The following is a 25,517-nucleotide window of genomic DNA, read 5'->3' as shown; positions in this document are numbered from 1 at the left end:
AAAGTTCAGAAGATGGTTAGCATTTTTTAGCAATAAAGTATTTCTTAACGAGGTATGTACATTTTTTTAGACTTAGACATAATGCTATTACACATTTAACAGACCATAGTATAGTGTAAACATAAGTTTTACCTGCCCTGGGAAGCCAAAAAATGTGTGTGACTCGCTTTCTTACGAGATTTGCTTCATGGCGGTGGTCTGGAGCCGAACCTGCAGTCCCTCCAAGGTCTGCCTACTGCAATCACTAACACTTATGTGGTACTTTAAATTTATAGGGTACTTCACATGTTATGAACTGTGATCTTTACAAGAAACTTGTTAAGGAGAAATTATTTTTATTTTACATCTGAGGATAATGAAGCCCATAAAAATGACTAATAGGATTGCTCAGCAAGTCTGAGAAGGAGCCAGTATTTGGACCAAGAATTCCATCTCTGAAGTCTTCCCCTTTCCACCAAACCAAGCTAGAATGCCAGATTCTTGGGTGAAAATATACACGTTGGAAGTCAGATGGTCTGAGTAAGTCCCTGGGTTGGACTAAACCCAGGAGTGGCTGAACAAAGCTCTGAACTTCCTCTGGCCACTGATCTTCCATTCTCATCTTCGTCTCCCAACCCAGTCTGAGCTTGTCACCTGGACTTTCATTTGCCTTTTCATACGCAAACGTCCTCTTCGTACTGTGACACGGACGGAAGGGACTCAGTGCTTATTCGCATTTGCACTCTTCATAATAGCTTACCCCTAAGAAGCCCTGAACGAGCAACTATTTAAACGAATTGAGTTAATTCATTAATTCGTGGGGAAAAAAATTTCTTGAACACTCACTTTGTGACTCGCTTAGTGCTCGACCAGTAAACAGGACAGAGCGAGTCCGGCCACCATGGAGTTTATGGGCAGATGTTGAATGACTACCAATAGTGACGAGCTCAGGAAAGAGTTGTTTGCCTCGAAACGGAGAATGCAGGGAACTAGTGTGACACAACAGGGAAGCCCTCCGTAAAGAAGAGACATTTAATCCACCATTTAAGGTTGAAGGGGAGGGAGACAGATGAAAAGGAAAACGCAAGCCAGGCAGAGCAACCAGCACTTGCCCTGAGATGGAAAGCGCATCCTGTAAAACTCATCTTAAATCCTTACGGAACCATCCCGTCTCAGAACCAGATCTAATAATGGTGTTGGGATCTTCAGGGCATGGCAGGAATCAGAACAGATTAAAATAACTTCTTCATATAGATAAATCACACATTCTTTTGGATGTTTAGAATACTTCAATAAGTGTATTCAGCCTTGCTATAAAAGCGGGGGGTAGGTTTGTGGTTCTCTCTCTTTTATCTGAAACTAAACGTTTTACTTCTAAATGTAGAGATTCAATATTCTAATTGGTGTCTAGCCTGGTTAAGAAACTGGACTCTTGTGAAACCAGTAGGAAAACATTGTAAAGATTTATTCGGTCACAGCTGTTCTTTATAAGTAATTTCAGATTTTATGGATGGTTATAACTGTACTTCCAGCTGTAAATTAAGTCTTTATTGGGTGGGATCTGGGGAGCTGTTCTACGAGGTGTCATGAGGTTATGTGTGGTATCCCATACTGGAGAAAAATAGATAAATTATATTGCTTTATGGCAGACTCTGTATGTGTAATTAAAACGAGATGTTCTCACAGTCCATATAGTTTTGCAGTTTTAAAGCTTGTCGTAAAACTTACACACATACATGAACTGCCAGAGAGACACATGTTTTCACTTTATGTAGACGGATGCTAACAATCACCATGGAATCTTTATGGGAGACTGTTACGGACCGAATTGCGTCTCCCCTCAAAATCGTGTGGACGCTCTAGCTTCAGGACCTTAGAAATGGGACTACATTAAAGATGTAATAAAGATTAAATGAGGTCCTAAACATGGGATCTTAAACCAATATGACCAGTCTCTTTCAAGATGAGGGAGAAAAAAAAAAAAGACGTGCAGCAGGGACACGTGCACAGAGACAAGGCCACGTGAGGACACAGTGAGAAGGTGGCCATCTTCAAGCCAAGGAGAAAGGTCTAGGGTGAACCAAACCTGCTGACACCCTGATCTTGGACTTCCAGCCGCCAGAACCGCTGTGAGACATAAGCCTCTGCTGTTTAAGCCCCTCCCCGGTCTGCAGACGTTATAACACACTGAGCAGACGAATACAGCAGTAGACTACACAGATACATGTTTTACAGTTGTAGGTATGCATATACAAGCACATGCAAGCACGCACAGACTGGCTATGTACAGTAAAGTTATCTAAAGTCGTATGTGAAAACACTGGGGAGATTTTTATTATGTCTATGCATGTTAAAATTGTTGTTAGATTAAAAATGAGTATGCATAATTCATATTCATGCAGCCAGACAGCATCTGGATATTAATTAGGAGAAACAGAATGGTTTTTATGAAGTGGGGTCAATGTATGGGTACCCTCGAAGAAAAAAAGAGTTTTGGACGTATTTACAAGATGATGACTTCAGTTCGTAGAGAGAATCCAAGAGGCTGGGCTTCATCTACCTACAGCTGCCAAAGAATATTAAACTCGGACTTCACTGTTTCAAATTAAACTTTTTACATGTAGCTGTTATATTCCTGTCACTTATCAAGTTATCTTAAGAAGCTTTTCGTAAGTTTAATTAAGCCTGACTAATTCTCCAACAGTACAAAGGAAGAAGAATTCCTTAAATATTTAATCCATTTATGACTCAAAGTGTCATTTTCTGAATGTGGCTGTTAAATTCTTGGAATTAATTACCCTTTGAATTAAAGCTGCTTTTTCAGATGCTCAAGACATATAGTCACAGCTCATACAAGGAGTAAATTCAACATTTCATCTGTTCATCAAGAGAATTTATTCTAAATGCTATATTCAAAATCTCAACCTGGTAGGCTTATTCAGGACCCTTAACTAAGGAATCTTTGTAAGCTTTGCAACAATCAGGCACGATTGTTGGTTTTTCCTCTGCCTCCCTCTTCGTCCAAGTATTAATGTGTTAAAGGTTAGCTGTCCTCTGTTTGCACAATTGCTCTTCTTTTCATGGCAACTTTGTTCTCCTTAACTAACTTCGAGCCTCGTCTCCAGAAAGCTTTCCCCCAGTGTGATCGGCAGGCAGCACCGTCATCATCAGTCTGTCCCTCTCCTCGGTAACATCTTAAAACACTGGATGCACCCATTACTTTATTTCCATTACATATTTCCTATTTGTTCTCTCCCGTATTTTGTAGGCTATCCAAGACTAGACATGTTCTTAAGACTAGATTCCCAAGAATACAAGGAAATCAATCAGGCTGCTCCATCTTCTAGTATCAGTAATATAAACGGTAACTAAGAAATATTTCTAGAGTAATTGGCTGAGCAGAACTCGTTCCCTTCCTCCCCCACCTCCCACAAACCTTTGATTTTAAATATAACTATTTACATTGAAAATATAAAACACAAAAGAGTGTGCTCAAATTTCTCATTTTTTTAATAGCATGGATTCTAAAAATATTTTTGTCGTGAATAAAAATAAGAGTGGGGAAAGAAATTAATTAGAATAGAAAACACCACACTCCCACGGTCACTGGAACAGAAGTCGCCACGGCTGGGCAGCGGGCGGGCGCCCTGGTTCCGGGATACCTACCCCCTTTCATCATCCCCACTTCATAGCACTTGCGGAGCCGGCAGGCCTGGCAGCTCTTCCTCCTGTTTTTATCAATCGTGCACTGGTTGGTAGCCGGACACATGTAGTCATTATGTCCTATCAAAAGCAAGAGGACAGAATTAGTATTATTTCAGGACATTTCACCAGTCGGAATTGACAGGGAAGCTGTCTGGAGGAGGCTTCCGTATCACTCACTTGGCCTCACTGTGTTACTACCTCCGCCTGCTGTCCTTTCTCTGTTCTACTTGAAGTGTTAAAAAAAAAAAAATGAGAACAAAAACAAAACTCTCCTAGACTTAATTTCTGCCTCCTCCAATTGTTTTGGGAGTTCTTTGGGCAAATCCCCTTCAGTCCACACAGCCTAGACTAGGGGCACACTGATTTTATAGATAGATAGATAGAGGTTAAGCTTTCTCAGCAGATAAAGCTTTTTTGGGGGGACCAAGGCCACTCATCAAAACTGTTGTCCCGATAGAGCTGTGAGAATTTTCACAGAGTTTCAACGTGGCCTTTCTTTAAATACAATTTAAAGAATCCTTAAGTACGTCTTCGAATGCAGCCCAGAACACCTAAATTCAAGTCGGGGGTGGGGGGTTGGGGCAGCAGGCCAAGTTCAGTCCTGAAGTTAGTAAGTTAGTCCATGACCTTGTGGCTGGAGGACCCTGAGCAAGTCAGTTAACATCCCCGGGTCTCACTTGCGCCCTAACCGTTAGCTGCACAACATTATTCTCAGAATTAAATGTGAGATGCATGTCAAGGGCATACCACAGTGCCCTGGGCGCGGCAAACACGGAATATCTATTAGTTGTGGCTGTTGTTTTATTCTAAATCCTCTTTCTTTTCTCTCCTGTCTATTGAATCTCTCTCACTCAAATGCTTCTTTCTCATTGGCTTTTATCACATCATGCAAGCCTGTCCCACACAAAAAGGTCTCCCTTGACCTCACTTCACTCTTGAACATCAGTCTGACATCCTATCCCTCCTTCTCAGCTCACCTCCTCACAGATGGCCACGCGTGAGGCCTCATTTATCCTCCTTTTTCTCCTGCGTGGCTCAACCTGCGTCAATCTGGTTTCCATCTTTATTGCTCCACCAAAGCAGCTTCCCTGAAACCACCAATGACTTTTGTGGCTGAATTCAACAGATACTTTCAGCCCACATAATACCTGCCTAATCAGAAGCATCTGACAATTCCTCCCGTCCTCCTGAAACGTGTTTTCCTCGACTTCTAGAACACAGAACACCCCCAGCATTCCTTCTACCTCTCAGGCTGCGGCTTCCCAGAATTTGCAGGTTCACCTCCGTCGACCCAGCAATAAGCCAGAGCTGCACAGGGCTCAGTGTCAGGCCCTCTTCTTTTCTTGTGCCTGTGAATTCTCCCACCAGAAAATCCATTCCACACCTATGGCTTACATCGGCACTAAACGCAGATGACTCACAGACTTAGACTCCCAGCTCCACCCTCCTCTCTGAACTCTAGAGACAAATATCCAACGGCCCACATGAAGTTTCTGCTCTAAGATTTAGAAGTCACCTCCACTTCTTCGTCCATCAAAAGAAGTCTGGTTGATAGCATACAGACTATTAAACAGATTTAAAAGTATTGGCATGTTTTTATAAAGTCCATTTATATAAGTCTAAATTCTTTTACCTCTTGGGAAAATGCCCTGAATTTACACTGAGAAGATGATATATACTATTTTACAACATGTTTTCCATTCACACAAAAAAAGTGGGTATATATGCTACCTTTATTCAGATTCTCTCTTTGAGTCCCTATTTTCTCATTTACCAAGGACAAGATGCAACATGTAGTGGAATGTTTTAACTATAGACTTCTTTGTTCTTTTTTCAACTTAAGGGTCAGTCCAGATAGGAGAAGGTGGAGTGGGGACTTAACAAGAAACGTTAGTCTCATAAAGCTCGATTCTCCATCTTTAGCTAATACATTACAAAAGTCCCTGTATAAACAGTCCTCTGATTAAATTAACACCTGCATTCTGTTGCATAATAGGACCCAACTAGTTAGCAGAGTTCTAACCCTGTAACTTCAGGAAGAGACCACACACTGCCTCACATATCTAGACACACTTATTATTTTTAGAATTTTCCCTATTAACAGGGACAAATTGAGGAAATAATAGAACGAGAAATAAAATTTACCTGGGCAGATGTAAACTCTAAGCAAAAAGTATATTCTTCTGACACCTCAAAGAAACTCTTAGTGTTTGGTCTCCTATGGTGTTTATGCAGTACATGCTGACTTGTTTTAACTCTTAAAAAATGAGTTTATATTAAGTCTCAGAACAAAACAGTCAATAATCATTTGAATCAAAAATGAATTGGATTCACTTTCTCTCCCCAAAGCCAGATGTTTTGCAAGCCAGAAGATGGGAGAACTGAATTGGGTCAGGAGTCAACTGGTAAAATCTTATGTTTGGATTGGCCAGCCATTGTAGATGTGCATCTCTATAAAACCAAGTGAAATTCTTGAATGAACATGTTAAACCCATAATATGCTAGATCTGTACAATAGAATTCATCCCTCAGCAAGAATGAAAATAGAGACACAACAGAATCATGTTCGTAATGCAAACCTTTTATGACAAAACTGGGTTTTCTCTTGCCCAAACGACTTAAAAAACTTAGAACTGACAAACGGATAGCCAGAAAAAATCAGTAAGTATATGTTTGATATATACAATTAAACAAATTCTTCTTAACCAAACACCATTAACAACTATCTGTAAGTCTTCGACTTACATCAAAAGAGAGAAAAAAAACAAGGTAGTTTTTTTGTTCGCTAAGGAAAATAATTTGATAAAGGTGTGTTCTTAAAGCAACTGGTTTCTTAAGTTTCTTTAAGAAGAAACTTCTTTTCAAATTTTATTACTTGGTCTTGTGAAAATAAGGCAAGAGAAAAATCTTACTGAAAAAAAAAAACTCACACCAGCTGTATTAATGAAACGTACAGTGTTTTTACTGAATACACTGAAGAACTCTGTATACCTGCGACCTGACCAGCCCCTAAGTTCCTCTTGCACAGCAGGAGGTACAAGAGGCCAGATCCGAGGTGTGAGCTGCAGGTGGAGGTTTGGAGAAATAATCATGATTTTCTTGCCCACCAAAAAAGAAAGCCTTTGAGCTAATTTAGGATTTGAATAACAGGAAGTGGGGAAGAGAGAAGGGGAGTGAAACACAGGCAGGAGACAGGAAGAGTGGGGAGAGGAATCTGTGAGCAGGAATTACCAGGCTCACCCATGGCTCCTGGGGCAACAGGAGACACAGAGCTTTTCCCCAAGCCTCTCTGGGATTCTTTCCCTTGATTTTTTGTTTTCCCTTTTCTTCTTCTTTTCCCTCTTTCAGCTGTTTCTGCATTATTATCATCACACAGAAAGTCTATATTTGTTAGTTACAAAAATTAGCAATGACCCATATTCAGAGATTCAAAAGAAATACAAAAACAAACCAAATGAAAACAAGCAGGTGAGGATGCGAGAAAAAGGGAGCCCTTGTGCTCTGTTGGTGGGAATGAAAACTGATGCAGCCACTATGGAAAACAGTATGGAAGTTCCTGAAGAAATTAAAAATAGAACTACCATATGATCCAGCAATGCCACTTCTGCGTATATATGCAAAGGAAATGAAATCACTATCTCAAAGAGATATCTGTACTCACAGGTTCACAGCATCGTTGTTCACAACAGCCAAGGTATGATACAACCTAAGTGTGTGTTGACACATGAATGGGTAAAGAAAATGTGGAATGTGTATGTGTGTGTATATCTATATATAGAGAGAGATACATATATTTTTATGTATCTATATATATTTATATATATATATATATATATATATATATATATATATATATAAAATGGGATATTGTTCACCCTTAAAAAAGAAATCTTGTCATTTCTGACAACGTGGATGAGCCTGGAAGGCATTACGTTAAGTGAAATAAGCCAGACAGAGAAAGATAAATACTGCATGACATCACTTATATATGGAATCTGGGAAAAAAAAAGTCAAACTCATAGAAACAAAATAGAAAAGTGATTGTCAGGGGCTGGGGGTGAGGAAAATGGGGAGAAGCTTGTAAAAGGGCACAAACTTTCAGTTACAAGATGAGTAAGGTCTGAGGATCTAATGCATAATGTGGTGACTATAGTTGATAGTGCTGTATTATTTAATTGAAATTTGCTTAGAGAGTAGAAGTTAAATGTTCTTACCAAAAAAAGAAAAAAGAAAAGAAAGAAAACGTAAATATATGAGGTGATGGATGTGTTAGTTCAATGGGGAGAAATCCTTTCACAATACATATGTATGTCAGATCATTACAATGTAAACTTTAAACATCACACCATTTTATTGGTCGATTATACCTCAATAAAGTTGAGCAAAGCAATGGTCACAACACCCTATGACCCCAAAACTCAGGTCCACAAAAATAAGACTTGGTCCTGAAGGACGAAACCAGCAGAGGGAGAGGCGAGTCTGCTCTTCAACAGTGGATCGGCCAGACATTAGCATAAAGGGCAGCTCTTTATGGATGCAGCAGGGCCAAGAAGTGAGAAATAAGACCTCATATTACCCGTGAATTATCTCCACCTCTACTCCTGTTCTGATGCCTCGCTGGGTTTCCAAGATAAGTGTATTTTATGACTGCCTCCAAATAAAAACGAACATATTCTAATAAATTCAAAGCTCGTTCTTTGTAGAAATGGTTTTGTGAAATAAAAGGTTATCTTTTTTTTCCCTCCAACATTTTGGCTATGTATACATTTTAATATGACTCATTTAACTAATAATGATTTATTTTCATAGTGCTTAACCCCTTCACTTCCATCACCAAAGAACAGGTTTGGCTGTGAAAATAATGGGTCCATTTTATTATTTCCCACAGAAAATTAAAATTCTTAATGATGAATAATTAACAACATCAAAGTATTAGTAGGGGGGAGGGACCTCTTAATCAAAGAATCTCCTACACATGAAATATATGGACTGTTCCGTAACTGAAGCTAAAATACAAAGTGCACTACTTATGGCTTAGTAGTTGAAGATAAGGTACTTAAAATATTTGCTTCAGTCATATCACATAAATCTGCAGAGCAACTTTCCTCAATAGCATTTCTGTGATATGAATTTAGTACATTTTTTTCCTTCGTTATGACGTTCTAACTTGTGGAATCAGAAGTTGCACCTGAACTGTGGTTTCCAACTATTTCTTTCATTGGCACGTTTCAAAGTCTGAAGGAAGCACACGCACAGATTTAATTCATAAGCAGAAAAACGTCAATATTTATGACATCAACTCATTTTATGCTTTTTACAAATGAGCTCGATAAAGATATACATAGTACTCTGGGGGAAAAAATGCATCAAAATCAAGAAGACTTTCATGAGGTCAGGCAAAAAGCCAAGTATGAAAGCTAGTGAAAGGTAAGGAATTAGCACTTAATATTTTTACTGAGGCATTGGAGCATTTAGCTAACTGTTCATATTTTTAAGGCATGGAAATGCAAATGAATTCTCAAATTAAAGACAAATTAACTCTCCAATCTTTAAGTAACCACAAATCAAAAAAGAAAGCCAACTTTAGCTAATCCTATCTAAAAGCCTCATTGGAGGGTTCCAACAGAATAGTATTTTATTTTCAAAGTTCCATTCGTTTATACCTGATTGATCCACAAATTTAGCTAACATCTATATAGCTTGGCTACCTTTACCGCCTTTTTATTAAAGGCTCTCATCAAATATTTGCATAAAATTAACTAGCATTTACTAAAATTTGAAGTATCCAAGAGCTGTACACAAATTGTTTAAGGTACCAAATAAGATGTCAAAATCAGTATTCCTTTCTCCTTCTGAGACCCAATATGTATTTATAGAGTGTTAAATACAATTTTAAATTTAATATGGAATCACAGGATCTTATACGTATTTGGCCAAAAGGAAACCTACAATTTTTTAGTTTTATCAGTGAAAGATTATATTTTTCTTGAAGTGTTAAGGTACAGAAAACATGTCAAAACATAGTTTTGAGCCTTAGTGTTGGGAAAACAAGAGTTTGCACATGACTTTTCACAGCACTGTAATATAAACGAGCAACTACCCAGACTCAAGTAGGGGGTTCCAGCTACTGCCTCTCCTCTGCTTGTTCATTTCACATTTGCACACAGTTCTTGTCTGGGATGCAACTGCATGAGATCATCTGACCAAACATTCTCGCTGCTAAGGAAACTGACCCATTTGGGTCCCAAGTGTGATGTGCCAGGCACTGCTATACACGGACTATTTCACTCAATCCCCCAGCAAATTTATGAGGAAGGGATTATATTAATCTCACTTCTATAGATGGAACACCATGATAAAAGTTATAAAGCCTGCTCAGAACCATAGAGCAAGCAAGTGGCAGATGGTTTTTGAAGCAAGGACTCCCTTCTTCCAGAGGTTGAAGTCTTACGCACACACGGAAGGCTCAACTTCCTCAAAAGGCAACGTCTTCCCTCAGGAACTGTATCTACTTCCCCAAGGCAATAATGGTAGGATTCTCTGCAACTGAGTGACCACTGAGTGTTCTGCTTCTTAGGAAGCTCATGATAAAAAAGTAAAAAGGGAGTTATTAATAGAGCCAATCTTGTTGTCTTTTATTTAACATATCTGCAAGATAAATACTGTGCCAGGCCAAACCAAAGTTGAATTCGTTTGGCCGTAAAGTTTGACTTAGATCACAGGGATGAAATGAATGGTCCAATTCTTCTGGACACGATTGTACAGAGGAACAGAAGTCGCTCCCTCCTTTACCCTCCAAGGAAAATACTGACTTACAGCATTATCTCCACCTACTCCAACCCAGACTCACGAGGGGCGCTTGACCTCAGTAGTGTCCCACACATCCATTTACTGTGACCAAAGGAAAGAAGTGCTACGGGAGTCGCTGGGTAGAACTAAAGAACCAGCCCAAGTGGCAATGTTGCTGCGGTCTGCCAGCAAAAGGAACCGGAAAGGGAGCAGGAAATTCGTTGTAGAAATGGGAGTTCAAAAGATTCTTAATTAGAATGGGAATGAATGATTTTCATCAAAAAGTTTTCAAAGTTACACCAAGGAAAAAAAATTGCACCCAAACATCACGAATCATCTCCTAGCAGTAAAGGAGGTAAGGCAGAGGCGACGTGAAGATGTCTGAGACGGCTCTGCCAAACTCTCAAGAGGAAGAAGTCAAAGGTACCGGTGGTTTGTGCCAGGTGTCTTGAAAATTGTTCTTATCATTAATCAGAAGGAGGATCTGATTTGGGAGTCAGGTGGGGAGAAGAGGTTGAGAATAATTTTACACACGTTGCGTTTGAGATTTCAGTAGCACACCAATAAACAAGTACCCAACAGCCTGTTGAAAATGCGGTACTGAAGCTTGGAAGGAAGGTCAAAAGGAAGCTGGAGATCATATGATCCAGAAATTCTACTTCTGGGTATGTGCCCCAAAGAACTGAAAGCAGGGACTCAAACAGATATTTGTACACCCATGTTCACAGTAGCATTATTCAATATAGCTAACAGGTGGAAACAACCCAAAGGTCTGTTGATAGATAAACAGACAAACCAAATGTGGTATATACAGTAGTCCCCATCTCCACCATCCACAGGGGATATGTTCCAAGAACCCCAGTGGATGCCTGAAACCACAGATAGTACTGAATCCTATATATACTATATTTTTCCTATACGTACATATCCAAGATAAAGCACAGTAAGAGACTATCTGAATTGCTAACATCTCTACTCTTGCATTTTGGTGCCACTATTAGGCAAAATAAGAGTTACTTGAACACAAGCACCGTGATACCTCAATAGTCAATCTGATAAGCCAGATGGCTACTGAGTGACAAACTGCAGGATACACTGGCTAAAGGGATGATTCACATCCCTGAGCAGGACAAAGCTTGATAGCAAAAGATTTCATCACACTACTCGGAACTGAGTCCAATTTAAAACTTATCAATTGTTTGTTTCTGGAACTTTCCATTCAATATTTTCAGACCACAGTTGACCACAGGTAACTGAAACCAAGGAAAGCAAAACTGCATATACGGAGGACTACTACACATAAAGTGGAATTTTATTCACCTTTAAGGAGGAATGAAATTCTGATACATGCTAAAACATGGATGAACCCTGAAGACGTTATGCTAAGTGAAATAAGCCGGACACAGAAGGACAAATATTGTATGGTTCCACTTATACAATGTGCCTAGAGTACTCAGATTCATAGAGGCAGAAAGTTGAATAGGAGTTACCAAGTGTTGCGGGGAGGGGGGCACGGGGAGTTATTGTTCAGTGAGTACAGGTTTCCATTTGGGCTGATAAAGAAGTTCTAGAGATAGTTGAACGTACTTAATGCCACTGAACTATACCCTTGAAAATGATTAAAATGATAAATCTTATGTATATTTTACCACAATTTTTAAAAAATGAAGTTGAAAACATCTTCTTCCATTTGGTCGGCTGTCTGTTCATGGTTTCAGGTCTTACATTCAAGTCTTTAATCCATTTTGAGTCAATTTTTGAGTATGGTGTAAGATAATGGTGTAGCTTCATTCTTCCATATGTGGCTGTCCAGTTTTCTCAACACCATTTACTGAATACACTATCCTTTCTCTATTATACATTCTTTGTTCCTTTGTTGTAAATTAACTGTCCATATATGTGTGGGTTTATTTCTGAGCTCTCAATTCTGTTTCTGATAAGGGGTTAATATCCAAAATATATAAAGAACTCATATAACTCATCAATAACAAAAAAAAACTCAATTAAAAAATGGCAGAGGAACTGAACAGAGATTTTTCCAAAGAAGACTTACAGATGGCCAACAGGCACATGAAAAGATGTTTCAACATCACTAGTTATTAGGGAAATGCAAATCAAAACCACAATGAGATGTCACCTCACACCCATTACAATGGCTATTATCAAAAAGGGCAAGAAATAAGAAGTGTTGAAAAGGATGTGGAGAAAAAGGAAACCTCCTACACTGTTGGTGGGAATGTAAGTTGATGAAGCCACGATGGAAAATAGTACGGAGATTCCTAAAAAAAAAATTTAGAATAGAACTACCATATGATCCAGCTATTACACTTCTGGGTATTTATCTAAAGAATACAAAAACACTAATTCAAAGAGATATATGCACCCCTATGTTTACTGCAGCATTACTTGTAATAGGCAATCCATGGATACAACCTAAGTGCCTATCAACGGATGAATGGATAAAGAAGAGGTGGTGTATATACACAGTGGAATGCTATTCAGCTGCAAATAGATGAAATCTTACCCTTCGTGACAACATGGATGGACCCTGAGGATATTATGCTAAATGAAATAAGTCAGACAGAAAGACCAATACAGTATGATCTCAACCATATGTGGAATATAAATCCATCCATCCATCAATCAATTAAATCAAGCCAAATAAAAATAAAAACATAGACACAGAGTAAAGACTCACAGTTACCAGAGAGGAAGAGAGGTAGGGAAATAGTGAAGTCGGTCAAGGAGGTCAACAGGATGGTGACAGATGTAAACTAAACTTTTGGTGATGAGCATGCCGCAGTGTATACTGAAGTTGAAATACAGTCTTGTACACATGAAACTTATATAATGCTATAGAACCAATAAGATAAATAAATAAAAATGAAGTTGGAGGTGTAGAAAGCATCTCCATGAGGCAGGGCAGGAAAAGGAATCAAAGTGTGCGTTTTCAGTTGGCCTATTTGAATTTTCTTGTGTGTGACTGGGTCCTGGGACAGGCTAGCAGCACTGGCCACGCTCCCCGTGGACCAGGCACTGCGCAAAGTGACTTAAGCCCTTTATCTCATTGAAGCATCATAACTGATGAGGTAGGTTACTGTAATTCCCATGTTACAGCAGCAGAAGCTGAGACTTCAAAGGACTGAATAACTTGCTGAGGACACTCAGCTGGTAGCTGGCAGAGCCATGACTGAAATCCAAGTCTGTCTCATTCACCAATCCTCACCCCTCCGGGAACACCACAATAGCGTTGGAAAAATAAGAGAGAACTTGGTAACTACAGAACCAGAATGCCTAAATATTGTTATAGTTTACACTGTAATAAAAATATAATTTCCTAAATTTGAAAATTGCACCTCTTGGGGAGTGATGGAAATGTTAGCTATCGTGATTGTGGTGGTGGTTTCATTGGTGTGTACAGCTATCAAAATTCATCAAATTGTACATTTGAAATATGTGTAGTTTACTGTACAGGAACCATACCACAATAAAGGTGTTTTAATGCAAAATATATATATAAAATTCGTCAATATAATCACACTATTATATCATTGGGAGGGCATTTCAGAAGCAGTAATGAAATTACATAAAACCTGAGACTGCCAATACTTCCGTAATTAAAGACATGAAAGATTAATCACGTGAACTATATTCATCAGCAGATTATAACACATATTATAAAAAATCTTCCTGAAAACCCTCTCAGCAGGCTCCAGCAGAAAGTAAAGAGAGAAAAAGAAAGTAGAAAGTGAGGTATTGAGGAAGAAAATAAAAAATACACACTTTGTAAAAGAACAACTGTGGTATTATGTTTGGAAATAAAGTTTGACTCAGATATTAAAGTGAATATTCTCTGATTTACAGCCAGCGCAATGAGCCAAACAAAATGAAATAGAATTTGGCTGTCTCAGTGAACACATTCCTAAAAATCCAGTGAGGACATTCAATGTGCCATGATTTGAATGATTTCACAACCACATCTGTACGTAATGACATGCAAATAAAAACAGTATGCCTTAATAATGCATCCCCAAATTACAGTTTTACAGTTAGTCAATTCTAATATATCTTATCGATGACAACCAGCACCTACAAATGGCATTTTATTTTTATTTTCTCATAAAAATATTTTTTGTACCTAAGTACATTTTTAAAGGAGAAAAATTTTAAGGAATTCTAGGAAAGATAATTGTCCTGGAAAGTTTCTTTTTCTGAATAAAAACAAAGTAAAAAGGAAATCTATCTATCTGCCTTCACCAGACCCCAGTCTGCTAAGAAGTTTGGCCAGGCCAGCAACACAATCCCTCTCCTCGCCCAGCCTCACTTACCATGTGCAAAACCACAACAGTTTTAAGCACCTGGCATAGGATCAAACCAACAGCTGCAATAAAGGAACACATAATGAAATCAGTAACCACCATCTCATTGTAATACCCCAGAGACAGTGAACGGCTTTCAGTAATGCCTCTTAGGGCTCAACAAATAAGCAAGTGCTGTTTCACAGCCCAGAAAAGGACTTTCTGAAATTGCTCCTTCTGGGACAACAGGTAAGTGTCAAACAAAGAGGAGACCAGCGCGACAACTGGTGCCAGGAGTTCAATACCAGGCACTGTTCCGCTCACCTCTAAGACCGTCTCCTTTGCTCTGTTCAATTGTCTCTAGAGAGTTCTCCAAGCTTTCTTCCTACTTATGCTCATTGAACGTCCACACACTCGTGTCCAAAAGCAGTAGAAACAATTTCAAACTGTTCTTGCCCCAAATTGAAGACGTAAGTAAGAAAAAAATGGTTGAGCGATCAGAGCAAGAGGGTAAAACTCAGAGACCCTGAGCAGAGTTGCGCTTCCCATCCTGGGTGCCTAGAGCCTAGAACCGCCAGTAAGTACCATGTCCTACTCTCCCATCTCTGGGCCATCGTGGTGCTTTAAGGAGAAATTGAAAGACTGTATTAACTAAGATCTGGTGTGGTGTCAGCCATGAATGTCCTTCAAGCTGCCTCACCTGAATGTTCCCTTACAGATGTTTGAGCATCTAATCGCTACCTACGGGGTTTCATCCATCTTCAGGAGCCCTCCAAAATTAACTCCCCAGGGGAAGTTCCTCTCAGGCATCCTGATAAAGATAAGGAAAGAAGACACAAGTGCTTCTGATTCAATAGTCAGAGGTCCCCTCTAGCATGATTTATTTAACACATAAATTCAGCCTTTTTATTTTAATTGAAGTTCACTTCAAAAATGTGGAAATAAACCAAAAGACAGTCTGTCGGACTTCAAAAGAACTACTAACTGACTTTCTCAGCTTGAATAACAATTTCTCTTAACAAGTAGAAATAAATGGATGCTGGTTTTCATTCATGACATTGCCATTGAACCTTCCTTCACAGAATGGTTGTTTGCTAAAACAAAACAAAACCTATGCATAAGGAGAATTGTTTTGTATCGAATTGTACTCACTGGCATCGTAAATTTAACCCAGAGCAGCGCAGATAATCAATTTCACACATTTTATAGTCCGCATGGCTGCGGGTAGTTTCTTCAACAAATGCTGCTGTAACCCTGCAGCCTGGCACAGGCTGTGTGAATATTAGATGCTCAGTAAATGAATGAGTGGGAGGCAGAGGTAATATTAAAATCCACTCTGCCCAGGCATCCAGACAGCGCAAGTCTGCGTGGTCATAGTGCCCTGGAGGGAGCGTTCTCAGACGAGCCACTGCACCGTGCTTGGAAAGTTTTCTCATTTCTCAAAGGCTTCTGGGCTTCTCATCTATATGCTGGCCACAGCCCACTGTAGCTGAAGAGAATAAGAAAGCCTGGAAAAATCTAGAGTCTCCTTCCCTCCCCTCTCTGGAACTGGCCTCAGGAAAGAGAATCACATAGCTGTGTGGCCTGAACAAGCAACCTGATTGATGTCTTGGTCCCAGAGCCTCATCCGTAAAAGGAAAAAGTTAAAAATCTGCTGATCACTAGGGCCCATTCGAGCTCTCAACTTTGATTATTCCCTTTTCTCACGTAACTCAAGTCCACACTTCCTTTTTATCCAGCTTCTTGGTGTTCCAAATGGATGATTTTTTTTTTCAATGCTTCCAAGAGTTTACCTCCACTCGTGGTCGCTGCACTAAGTAGAAGGGATACGGGCACATTTAGGGAATGTCGCAGTGCTGAGAACATTGAACTATTTGACCCCAGACACCACACCATCCTGGGTGAACCAGGCAACCCCACCAGGCCTCTGGGTACCTCCCTTAGTGGCTACTGTGAGGCCCAGAAAGATAATACATGCAAATGCATGTACTGGTCAAATGCAAAACTTTGTGCCAATAGAAGGTATTACTAGGGACTAATAAATAGCGATTAAAATAAAGTAAGACTTGTATGTACTAATACGCAAAAACCTCCATTATACATGATTCAGCGAGAAAAGCGAGGCACAAAATAATGTGTAGAGTATAAAGCCACTCATTACCAAAATATCCATGTGTGTGTGTGTCTATGTATACTTCTGTAATCTGGGGAAGAAGCTGTTAATAGTGTCTACCTATTGAGAAAGAAGTACGGATTTTGGAATGAGATCAGAAGAAGACCTTAACTTTTCATCATACTCTTTACCATTTAACCACGCATATTTGTACACTCATTGATCTTTTTTAAAATAATCCAAACAACATATATTTAAAAAAATTTCTAACCGACACCTTCTTGGCATCAACATTCTTCCTTTCTTTTCTGGGTCTGCTACTCCTCCATTCAGTGGTTATTTCTTTCTACTCAGCAACCCATGGACCAAGCAATAAACTGACCCACCAGAATCTTGTTAAGCAAGAGAAAACACTGCATTTCTTTTATAAAGAAAGGGAAAAAGGCAAAGCATGAGCTGTGTTTTTTGGTCTTCAGATACTCCAGCAGAGAACCAGTACCAGACGCCCAGACCACAGGCAGACACTCCAGTCTGTTCAGCTCCAGCAGAGAAGCCAGCCTGAGCGTCTGACTCTCCTCCTGCCCCGGCCGGGCCTGCCACTCCTTGCGTTCCGCTGACCCAACCTTTACTGCTGAGGGGCCTTGGTGCCCTCCCCATGTAGAGGGGGGCAGTCATCATTAACCTTTACCCTATGCCGATAGGGTATGAGTAGGCACGGGGGGTGTCCTGGACACTGTCCAGTCTGTGGTAACAGCCCCGTTCCACTATCTGGCCAACAGGACTAACCCCGGCCAACTCTGTGCCCCTCTTTTCTTGCTTGTAATCCTAACGGGACAAGGAGCCAGCTGTGGTCAGATGGCCATACTCACTTCCAGCGTCCCTTTTAGAAGCACCCCTCCCCTTCGGGGCGTGGGGGTGCAAAAGAACACAGTGGTTAATACGCACAATGGATTCTGTAGTCCGACTAGCTGGGTTCAATACTGGCTTTGTTCCTTATGCACCTCAGTTTCCTCATCTGTAAAGAAGAGTCATTATAGTGCTGACTTCCTAGAATTCTGTGGAGGTTTACATGAGGTGATGCACATGAAATGCTAACATAAAGCAGGGCAGGGACTCATTAAACATTAATCATCATTATTATTAGATGCTAAATCTCCAGACCAGCAGACATCAAATTTGTAGGGACAGCATCTAAACAAAAATACTTTCCAACCAATCTATAACAGCTTATCATTTCTTAATAGTTAAACAATCCTTCGTCATCCTTAAGTAATTCTCTTCACATAGTATAACTTGCTAGGCTACATTTACGCAGTCAAGTGTAAATCATCCGAAACACTTCATACTGAACCAAAAATTCACTCCAGTCAGCATAAGGCTGTCAGAGCTGGAAACTATCCTTGTGCTTGAAAAAGCAAGCAAAAATGTAAGAAAAATAGCTATTTATTCAAGCCTCTTAACAAAACACATTCAAACACCTTCTTAAACAACCGAGAATTACAGTCTAACTGCCCAAGAATGTAGGAAAGTCATAACATGTCTCTTCAAGAAGAGCTAGACTCGACTAATAATTCACTTCTGGGCTTTAAAGAGAACGTGGCTGCCTCTCCCGTCCAAGAAGATGAAGAACAAAAGTCATCTATAGTCAGTAAGCCCCAAACTATTAAGCCAACCTGTACTCCAATTCCTGATTTAAGCTGCCTAAATTATCCTCACTGCTTAAAAATGAGAACAGGGAAAAAGGACTACATTTTATTTAGCAGAATATATTTCAAGAAGTGCTAAATTTGGTATAATTACCTTTTTGAAATCTATTCTTTCTACTGATTAATAATTTGGTGCCATGCCAAATTCCCATTTTGAAGCAACAATTATAAAGGTCACTGTGAATTTTTTTTTCTACTTTACTGCAAAATGCTAGGCTAGTCTGGAAGCAGAACCCACTCTTTGGGAATAATTTCATAGGGATTGTTTCCTCTGGTGTCACTATCAGGACATAGCAAGATTCAAAACGGACTATTCGGGATCTAGAGATCATCATACTAAGTAAGTCAGAAAAATATATGATACCACTTAAATGTGGAATCTAAAAAAATGATACAAATGAACTTATTTACAAAACAGAACCAGACCTACAGACATAGAAGACAAACTTACAGTTACCAAAGGGGAAAGGGGAGAGGAGGGATAAAATAGAAGTTTGAGGTTAGCAGATAACAATTAACCATATACAAAATAGATAAACAGAAAGGTCCTACTGTATAGCACAAGGAGCTATATTCAATAGCTTGTAATAATCTGTAATGAAAAAGAATGTATGTACGACTGAGTTGCTATGCTGTATACCAGAAACTTATACAACCTTATAAACCTGTATCTCAATTAAAAAAATGGACTACTTAGATTCAACCAACCATAAAATAAAGTTGATTCCAATAATTTATATACCCATCAAGATTAATTTAAAATATGTTTGCCTCTAATTCCATATTATGCAAATTAAACTATATTTGTTCTTTTTAAAGTATATTTTAAGTAAAAGAAGAGTAGTTTAGATTTTTACAAGAGAAACTGATGTGGCAGTAAAAGAAAAATGAAGAAATGCATTCATCCAAGGAATTTTGAGTCTCTGCTATATGCTAGAAGCTATATACTTGATATTTTAAGAGACCCCAGGATGCACGGTCCCTGCTCTCCGAAGCCTGGCATTCTTAATAAGGTTAGGGGAAAAAAAAGCATAGGTGAGAAGAAGACATTCATAGAGAACTTTTCAAAACTCTGATGCTCTTCTTTTGGTTTTGTAGTAGAAATGCTAACTAATTTTCAGGTGCTGGCTATGACAAAGAAATGTATGTTTAAGAAGGAAAGGGTAAAGATTGATTTAGAAGCAAAATAATAAAATGTTTCAGATATTTGCTCTACTTAGCCTCAGAGCAGTAAGACATCATAAAGGAAACCAGCTGGAGCCAGCTGGAGGTAATAATGACAATGACTTTACAGGGTACCAGCAGTAAGTAAGCATAATCTCTAATCACTACATCAGTCTAGCAAGGTAGGAATCACCACACCATTTATAATCAAGGAAAGGGAAGTTCGAAGACAGGTGTAGAAGACACCAACAGGAGGGTGTGGCTCACAATGCTGTCCTATTCTCTGGAAGAGCCCAGATAGCATAAGCTCCCAGGATTACCTCTGAAATGTGGCTCTGCCTCATGACAAAAGCCAGTCAGCCCAAGGGGTGTGTCCCTGACCAGAGCTGAGCCAATCAGAGTGCTTCCCTGAGATCTGCTAACTGGAAGGATGTCACAGGCTGGGAACCTTGGCAGCCATTGCCAACCCTGTTTCCCACCTGAGGGAAAACAGAGGTTTATGGAAATCGTGTTTTCAGCTACTTTTTCTAAGTAGTGACAAAATATGATGCAAATTAAAAATACATAAATACAGTGAGGGTTAAAAAAATAATAGGCTCATTTGTATGTCATAAGTCATGAAAGCTGAAAAAAATAGGTAAAAGAGGAAAAATGAAAAGTTAAATGAACACAAAGCCCTCCTTTTCTGACCCTTCCAGATCAACTGTCGTATTGGCAGGTATGAAGCAGATAACCCTATGATGACGGCTCCCATAAAGACTTTCTTAGAAGAATGCTACTGTAACCTGACTCATATGGCTTTTTATTAACAGTTCACCCCACTTAATTGGTAACTGAAACAAAGTCAATTTTGCAGGAACAAGTCTCTGCTAAAGTCTTGTAGAAATAAATCAATATAACTTGTTATTTCTTGATAAGTGATTCATTCTTTAATTTCTATCCCTCTCATTTCAAATATACTATTAAGCATTTAAATGATTTCATGTCATGAATTATAAATCACAGTAATCCCTAGTCCAGTTATAGTTTTAAGCAAACGGATGTTAGTTTCGTTGCAGGTTGGCACCAGACAACAGATAAAAAGAGTCACAGATAAAATACTAAAACAGGCCAAGAGGCAGGATGGTGGGCCAGAACACATCTCAGATTCAACTCCCAGTTGCTCAGTGGTCCAGATGCATCATTTACAAAAAAAAAAATTTTTTTCAGCCTCAGTATTCTTCCATTCATCTTGACTCAACATCTCAGAGTCATTCCTTTCTCATCCTCAAAATCCAGTCTGTTATGACTCACTTCCAAATCAGCTGCTGCCTCTCCTTCAGAAAGCAGCCCTTCCACATGGCGGGGGCAGGGCCCCAGTCATCTGCCGGGGTGCACATCCTGTGATCCTCTATTTGTCCTCAGTTCCATCCACTAAGACACCCTTCACATTTCCAAGAGTTAATGAAACAAAATGTTTCTGCCCCGAGGCAAGAAGAAATAGTTCATCTTAGGGGCACATTAGCACCGGGAAGACGCCCTCTCCCACTGACCCTGACCTGGAGCCGCCAGAAGCCACCAAGTCAAAGCTCAGAATCCTCTGGGGCTTCAGACAGTTTATCCTAGAAGAGCAGAGCACCTGCGCCTTGTCACTGAGTAGTTTCCTATGCCAAGACCTTCTTTAAGGTATAAATTTACTTCTTGTGAAAAACAAACAAATAGAACCATTACAGTGATTAGCCCATTACAGTCAAAGATAACTCTTTGCTTTCAATTTTTGCAGCTGTTTCAAGATAACTTTCCTACCCTTTATCCAACTACTTTCAGAATAAAAAGTACGAAATCTCTAAATGAGGAAGTGGGAGTGGAATGAACGGCCAAAGTGCATGTCATCGGTCATGATACCACTGGCACAGGAGTTACGGCAAAGAGCAGACAACCAAGGTGAGGGTCCAGCACCGTCTCCAGACCGATCGACTCAGGATACCACCAGACGCGCAGTATGCCCTCCAGCTGTGTGTGGCCCTCACGGCAAAGGTAAAACACAAATGTGTTTGAAAGCACCACTCCTTTCACGGAAGCTTAACGTCAGGATGTGTTTTCTCAATCAGGGGACACTGAGAACCAGTACAAGCACTGCTATGTGCAGGTCCTCCAATTTCATCCCCTTTCGAAGTGGTCCTTTCTCCTGAACGTCTCAGAAGTGCTGGTCTAAGGCACAGTCCAGTGCCTTCTCAGCCAAAAGGCCAAGACACCAGGGGGGAAGCCGCGATCTAAGGCAAAGCTTCATGAACTTCTGTGCTGTCCTGCCATATTCAAATCAAAGGCGGGGGGGGGGGGGGGGGACTCTTACTAATCCCAGTCCTCTTGAATGACTAAATTTTAAGTCTTTGACTGGGGACATCCTTTGGGAATATAAGGAAGACCTACGTATGTTGTGGGACTTCAGAGATCTACGAAGGAAGTTGGGAGCTGCTAGCTCTGGGCATCAGCGTTGAAATTCCTCATTTCAACAGGGGTTCAGTTCTATCTATCAGGGTGCAACTGCTAACAACTGCCGACATCCAAGGTCCTCCCAGAAGGCTGCCTCTTCCTCCCTGGGATGTACGAGCAGGGGAAACAATCACTGTCTGCATGACTGAACTATTTCATCCTTGCTGGTCAGGCCAGCTGCTCTAAAGACCCAGATTCCCTAGGGTAACATTAACACAAGGCCTTCTACCTCCTCTGCTATAGTTTCTCCAACAACTCATAAGGTATTTTAGCAGCCTCAGCCACCGGATGTCCACCTGATGCAATTTCACTTGGGCCCATAAATATTAACATGAAAGCTGCACTTCAGTGCAAATGTGTTCTCTTGCCAACAGAGATTAAAGAAGTTTTTGCTAGAAACACACAATCTTTCTCTACTGAGGAAAAAGTAAAGAAAATATCAGTGTGCAGTTAATCAACTGCAACGTGGATCTTAAAAATTATTTTTTATTGCACAAGTTAAGTACTTATCAGAAAAATTAAAATGCAGATAAGCAAAAAGATTAAAATTTAGTCATAATCCTATCATTCAGATAGTCCTGTTAAAATTTTGTAGTATGTATTTCCAAAGTCCATACATACATCTTTCCCTCTATATATATGCGTGTAGATGAGTATGTGTATTTACGTACATACCTGTGTGTACATGCACAGGTATAGGAACACACACACACACACACATACACACAAGGAAGTGTTTACAAGAAATCTTTAACTCAAAGTCGTTCTCCTGTCTTGTATTCAGAAAAACTGACTCTCTCAGAAGCATCTTGTGAGCAATTAAATGGTCCACAGGGCCATTGAATAGTACTTGTATTTCTGGGAGAAATGGATATAAAAACAGGGACTGTGACTCGGATGCCCCTTCTTGGTTCAGGAAGGAGATATGAGGACAAAAGCAGGAAAAAGGAGAGAGTACCTCAGCCCCAGAGCTGAACTAGCACACAGCTTGCTCTTCCTGCTCCTCACGTGGATTCGCAAAAAGTCAGGAAGGGACGCAGCCAGGACAGGTAGCAGAGTCAAAAGAAAAGAAAAGAAAAGAAAAGAAAAGAAAAGAAAAGAAAAGAAAAGAAAAGAAAAGAAAAGAAAAGAAAAGAAAAAAAGACCCACTTCTGGGACCTTACTTCATATATTCCTGTCATCTCATGCATTTACATCAACTCTATCAACAGTAGCAACCTTAAGTTAAAGATTATATAGAAAGAATAGAGGAGAGAGGAACTGAAATCTTTCAAACACCCTATATATCACTGATTAAAGGTGATTATCTTAAGAAATGTAATTCATCTTCTCTGCTGTATAAGGAAAATATGTCTCCTCTGAGATCAGGTTTACTGCCACAATTTTAAAAATTAAAGAATGTATCTAAGTTTATCATCTAACTAATGGTTCACATTATTGGAGAGTTTATGTCAGTGCTTAGAAGTAAAACTCTCTAGCCATTTTTTAAAACATCCTTTCATAAATATTTCATAAAATTAAAACCAGGGAAAAAGTCCAGAAAGTTGCAAACATCAAAGTTATGGAGTCTAAGCTAAGCCTATTTAAACAGATCTTAGCTTGTGACCAGTTGTTTTCTTCCACATCAAATATCAAATACATTTACCTCCGTAATAGCTACTTTATATATTACCACAGAGGAGTTGTATATTATATGCTTCATATACATTATACATTAATACATTGTATATTACCACAGCAGTACATCTTCAGATTTTTATCGTCACTTCATATCAAACTTCAAAAGTAAATGGAAATAGCACATTACACTACAAATGAGTAAAATATTACCAATCTCTGAATACATGGTACACTTACTAATGCTGACAGCAGTGAAGACATAGACATGGAATATGTTTTTAAAATATGTTACAATAATTTAAAAGAACAAACTATCCTAAAATATTATACACTGCTCTACAGTATTAAACGTGCAGAAGTTAGCCGTACAACCACAATAATGAATCACAGGGCACTTACAATGAAGTAGAACTCTCTGTCTGGTCCTCTGGGCAGAGCATCAATTTAAACACCATCTCTTCCAAAATGTCTCCAAGTTCACTCCAAGTGCCCTGTGTCCACTCCCTCACCTCAACTCATAACCTCATCTTCTGAGATACCCCCTTGTTCCTTTATACGGCTTTGAGGCATTTCCCGTAGTGCTGATTTTTACGCTTCTTGGTTTAGTGTGTTTTACCACAACTATTCCATTTTTGTACAAGCTGAATCCTTAATTGGATTCCAGAGTCTATGGATTTTAAATGTTTGCATTTGTCCCAGTGCTAAAATAAGATGGTCATTCAAGAAAGATCCATTGCATAAAAAAACTTGTTCTAAGTCCTTGAGCTCAAAGAGTCAGCCCTCTTTGGTAGAGAGGCTGTGAGGACTTGAACAGGGAGGTCAGTAGGTGTGTTCACAAGAGCTAAAAAGAGTGCAACAAGGGAAAACAAGAAATGAGTCTGGTAAAAAGACAGACAATGCTTCTTGGAAGCCAGGTTGTGTGGGGGGGCAGGGGGGGATGGCATGTGTCAGATCACACATGCTGATGGGAAACCAATCCCATGAAGGATGGATGAAGACATCCACCAAACTGACTCGTTAAGAACAGAGGCCAGTACAAGCGACTGCAGGGCAGAGATGGGGCTGGTCTGCAGGTGCTCGTGTAGCAGGAAGAGTGATCAACACGCTAGCAATCAGAAAAACCAGATGAGATAAAGAGGAAAACCATCTCCAAGGTGACTACAATCTGCGATCCTGTCACTGGTTGGTAGTAGTGGTTAAGGGCACTTTTATATAATTTTCAAATGAAATCTCTTATTAGGAACTCTGAAGTGTCAAAGGAACAAAACAATTATGAATTTTGATTATCTTAAGAAATGTAATTCATCTTCTCTGCTGTATAAGGAAAATATTGTGTGCATCACTTAATGAAATACAGCAAACTGGTGCCAGATGCTTTTAAATCATTGTGCTTAGATTTCAATCGCAAGAAAATGCGCATTTATAAATGTAATCTGGCCACCCGCCCCTGGGGGGTGATTTAAGAATTTCTTTACTTACTCACTCCATACTTCCTAATACATGATTTTGAAACTGCCAAACAAATTAGACAGAGATGATATTCGTTGGGATAAAATTTAAAATCCATGTACTTTTTCTCAAAGAAAAGAGAGAAAATAGTACCCCTGGCAGAGAAACTATTATTCAGTAATAAAATTGTTTTCTTCATTGTCCCTTTCTTAGCAACTGAAA

General features: G+C 39.5%; 1 protein-coding gene across 3 annotated transcripts in view; it reads right to left on the bottom strand.

Moving 5' to 3' along the window:
* ESR1 (estrogen receptor 1) overlaps window positions 1-25,517 on the bottom strand; it is a 378,297-nt gene that overhangs the window by 166,194 nt on the left and 186,586 nt on the right. For all 3 annotated transcript variants that reach the window (XM_072966053.1, XM_072966054.1, XM_072966055.1), the window contains one exon: window positions 3,646-3,762. In XM_072966053.1, the coding sequence (XP_072822154.1) occupies window positions 3,646-3,762 (117 nt within the window). The remainder of the gene's footprint in view (window positions 1-3,645; window positions 3,763-25,517) is intronic.

Source organism: Vicugna pacos, chromosome 8 (assembly GCF_048564905.1).
Source record: "Vicugna pacos chromosome 8, VicPac4, whole genome shotgun sequence".
NCBI lineage: Eukaryota > Metazoa > Chordata > Mammalia > Artiodactyla > Camelidae > Vicugna > Vicugna pacos.
This window is presented reverse-complemented; position numbering and strand designations above follow the sequence as displayed.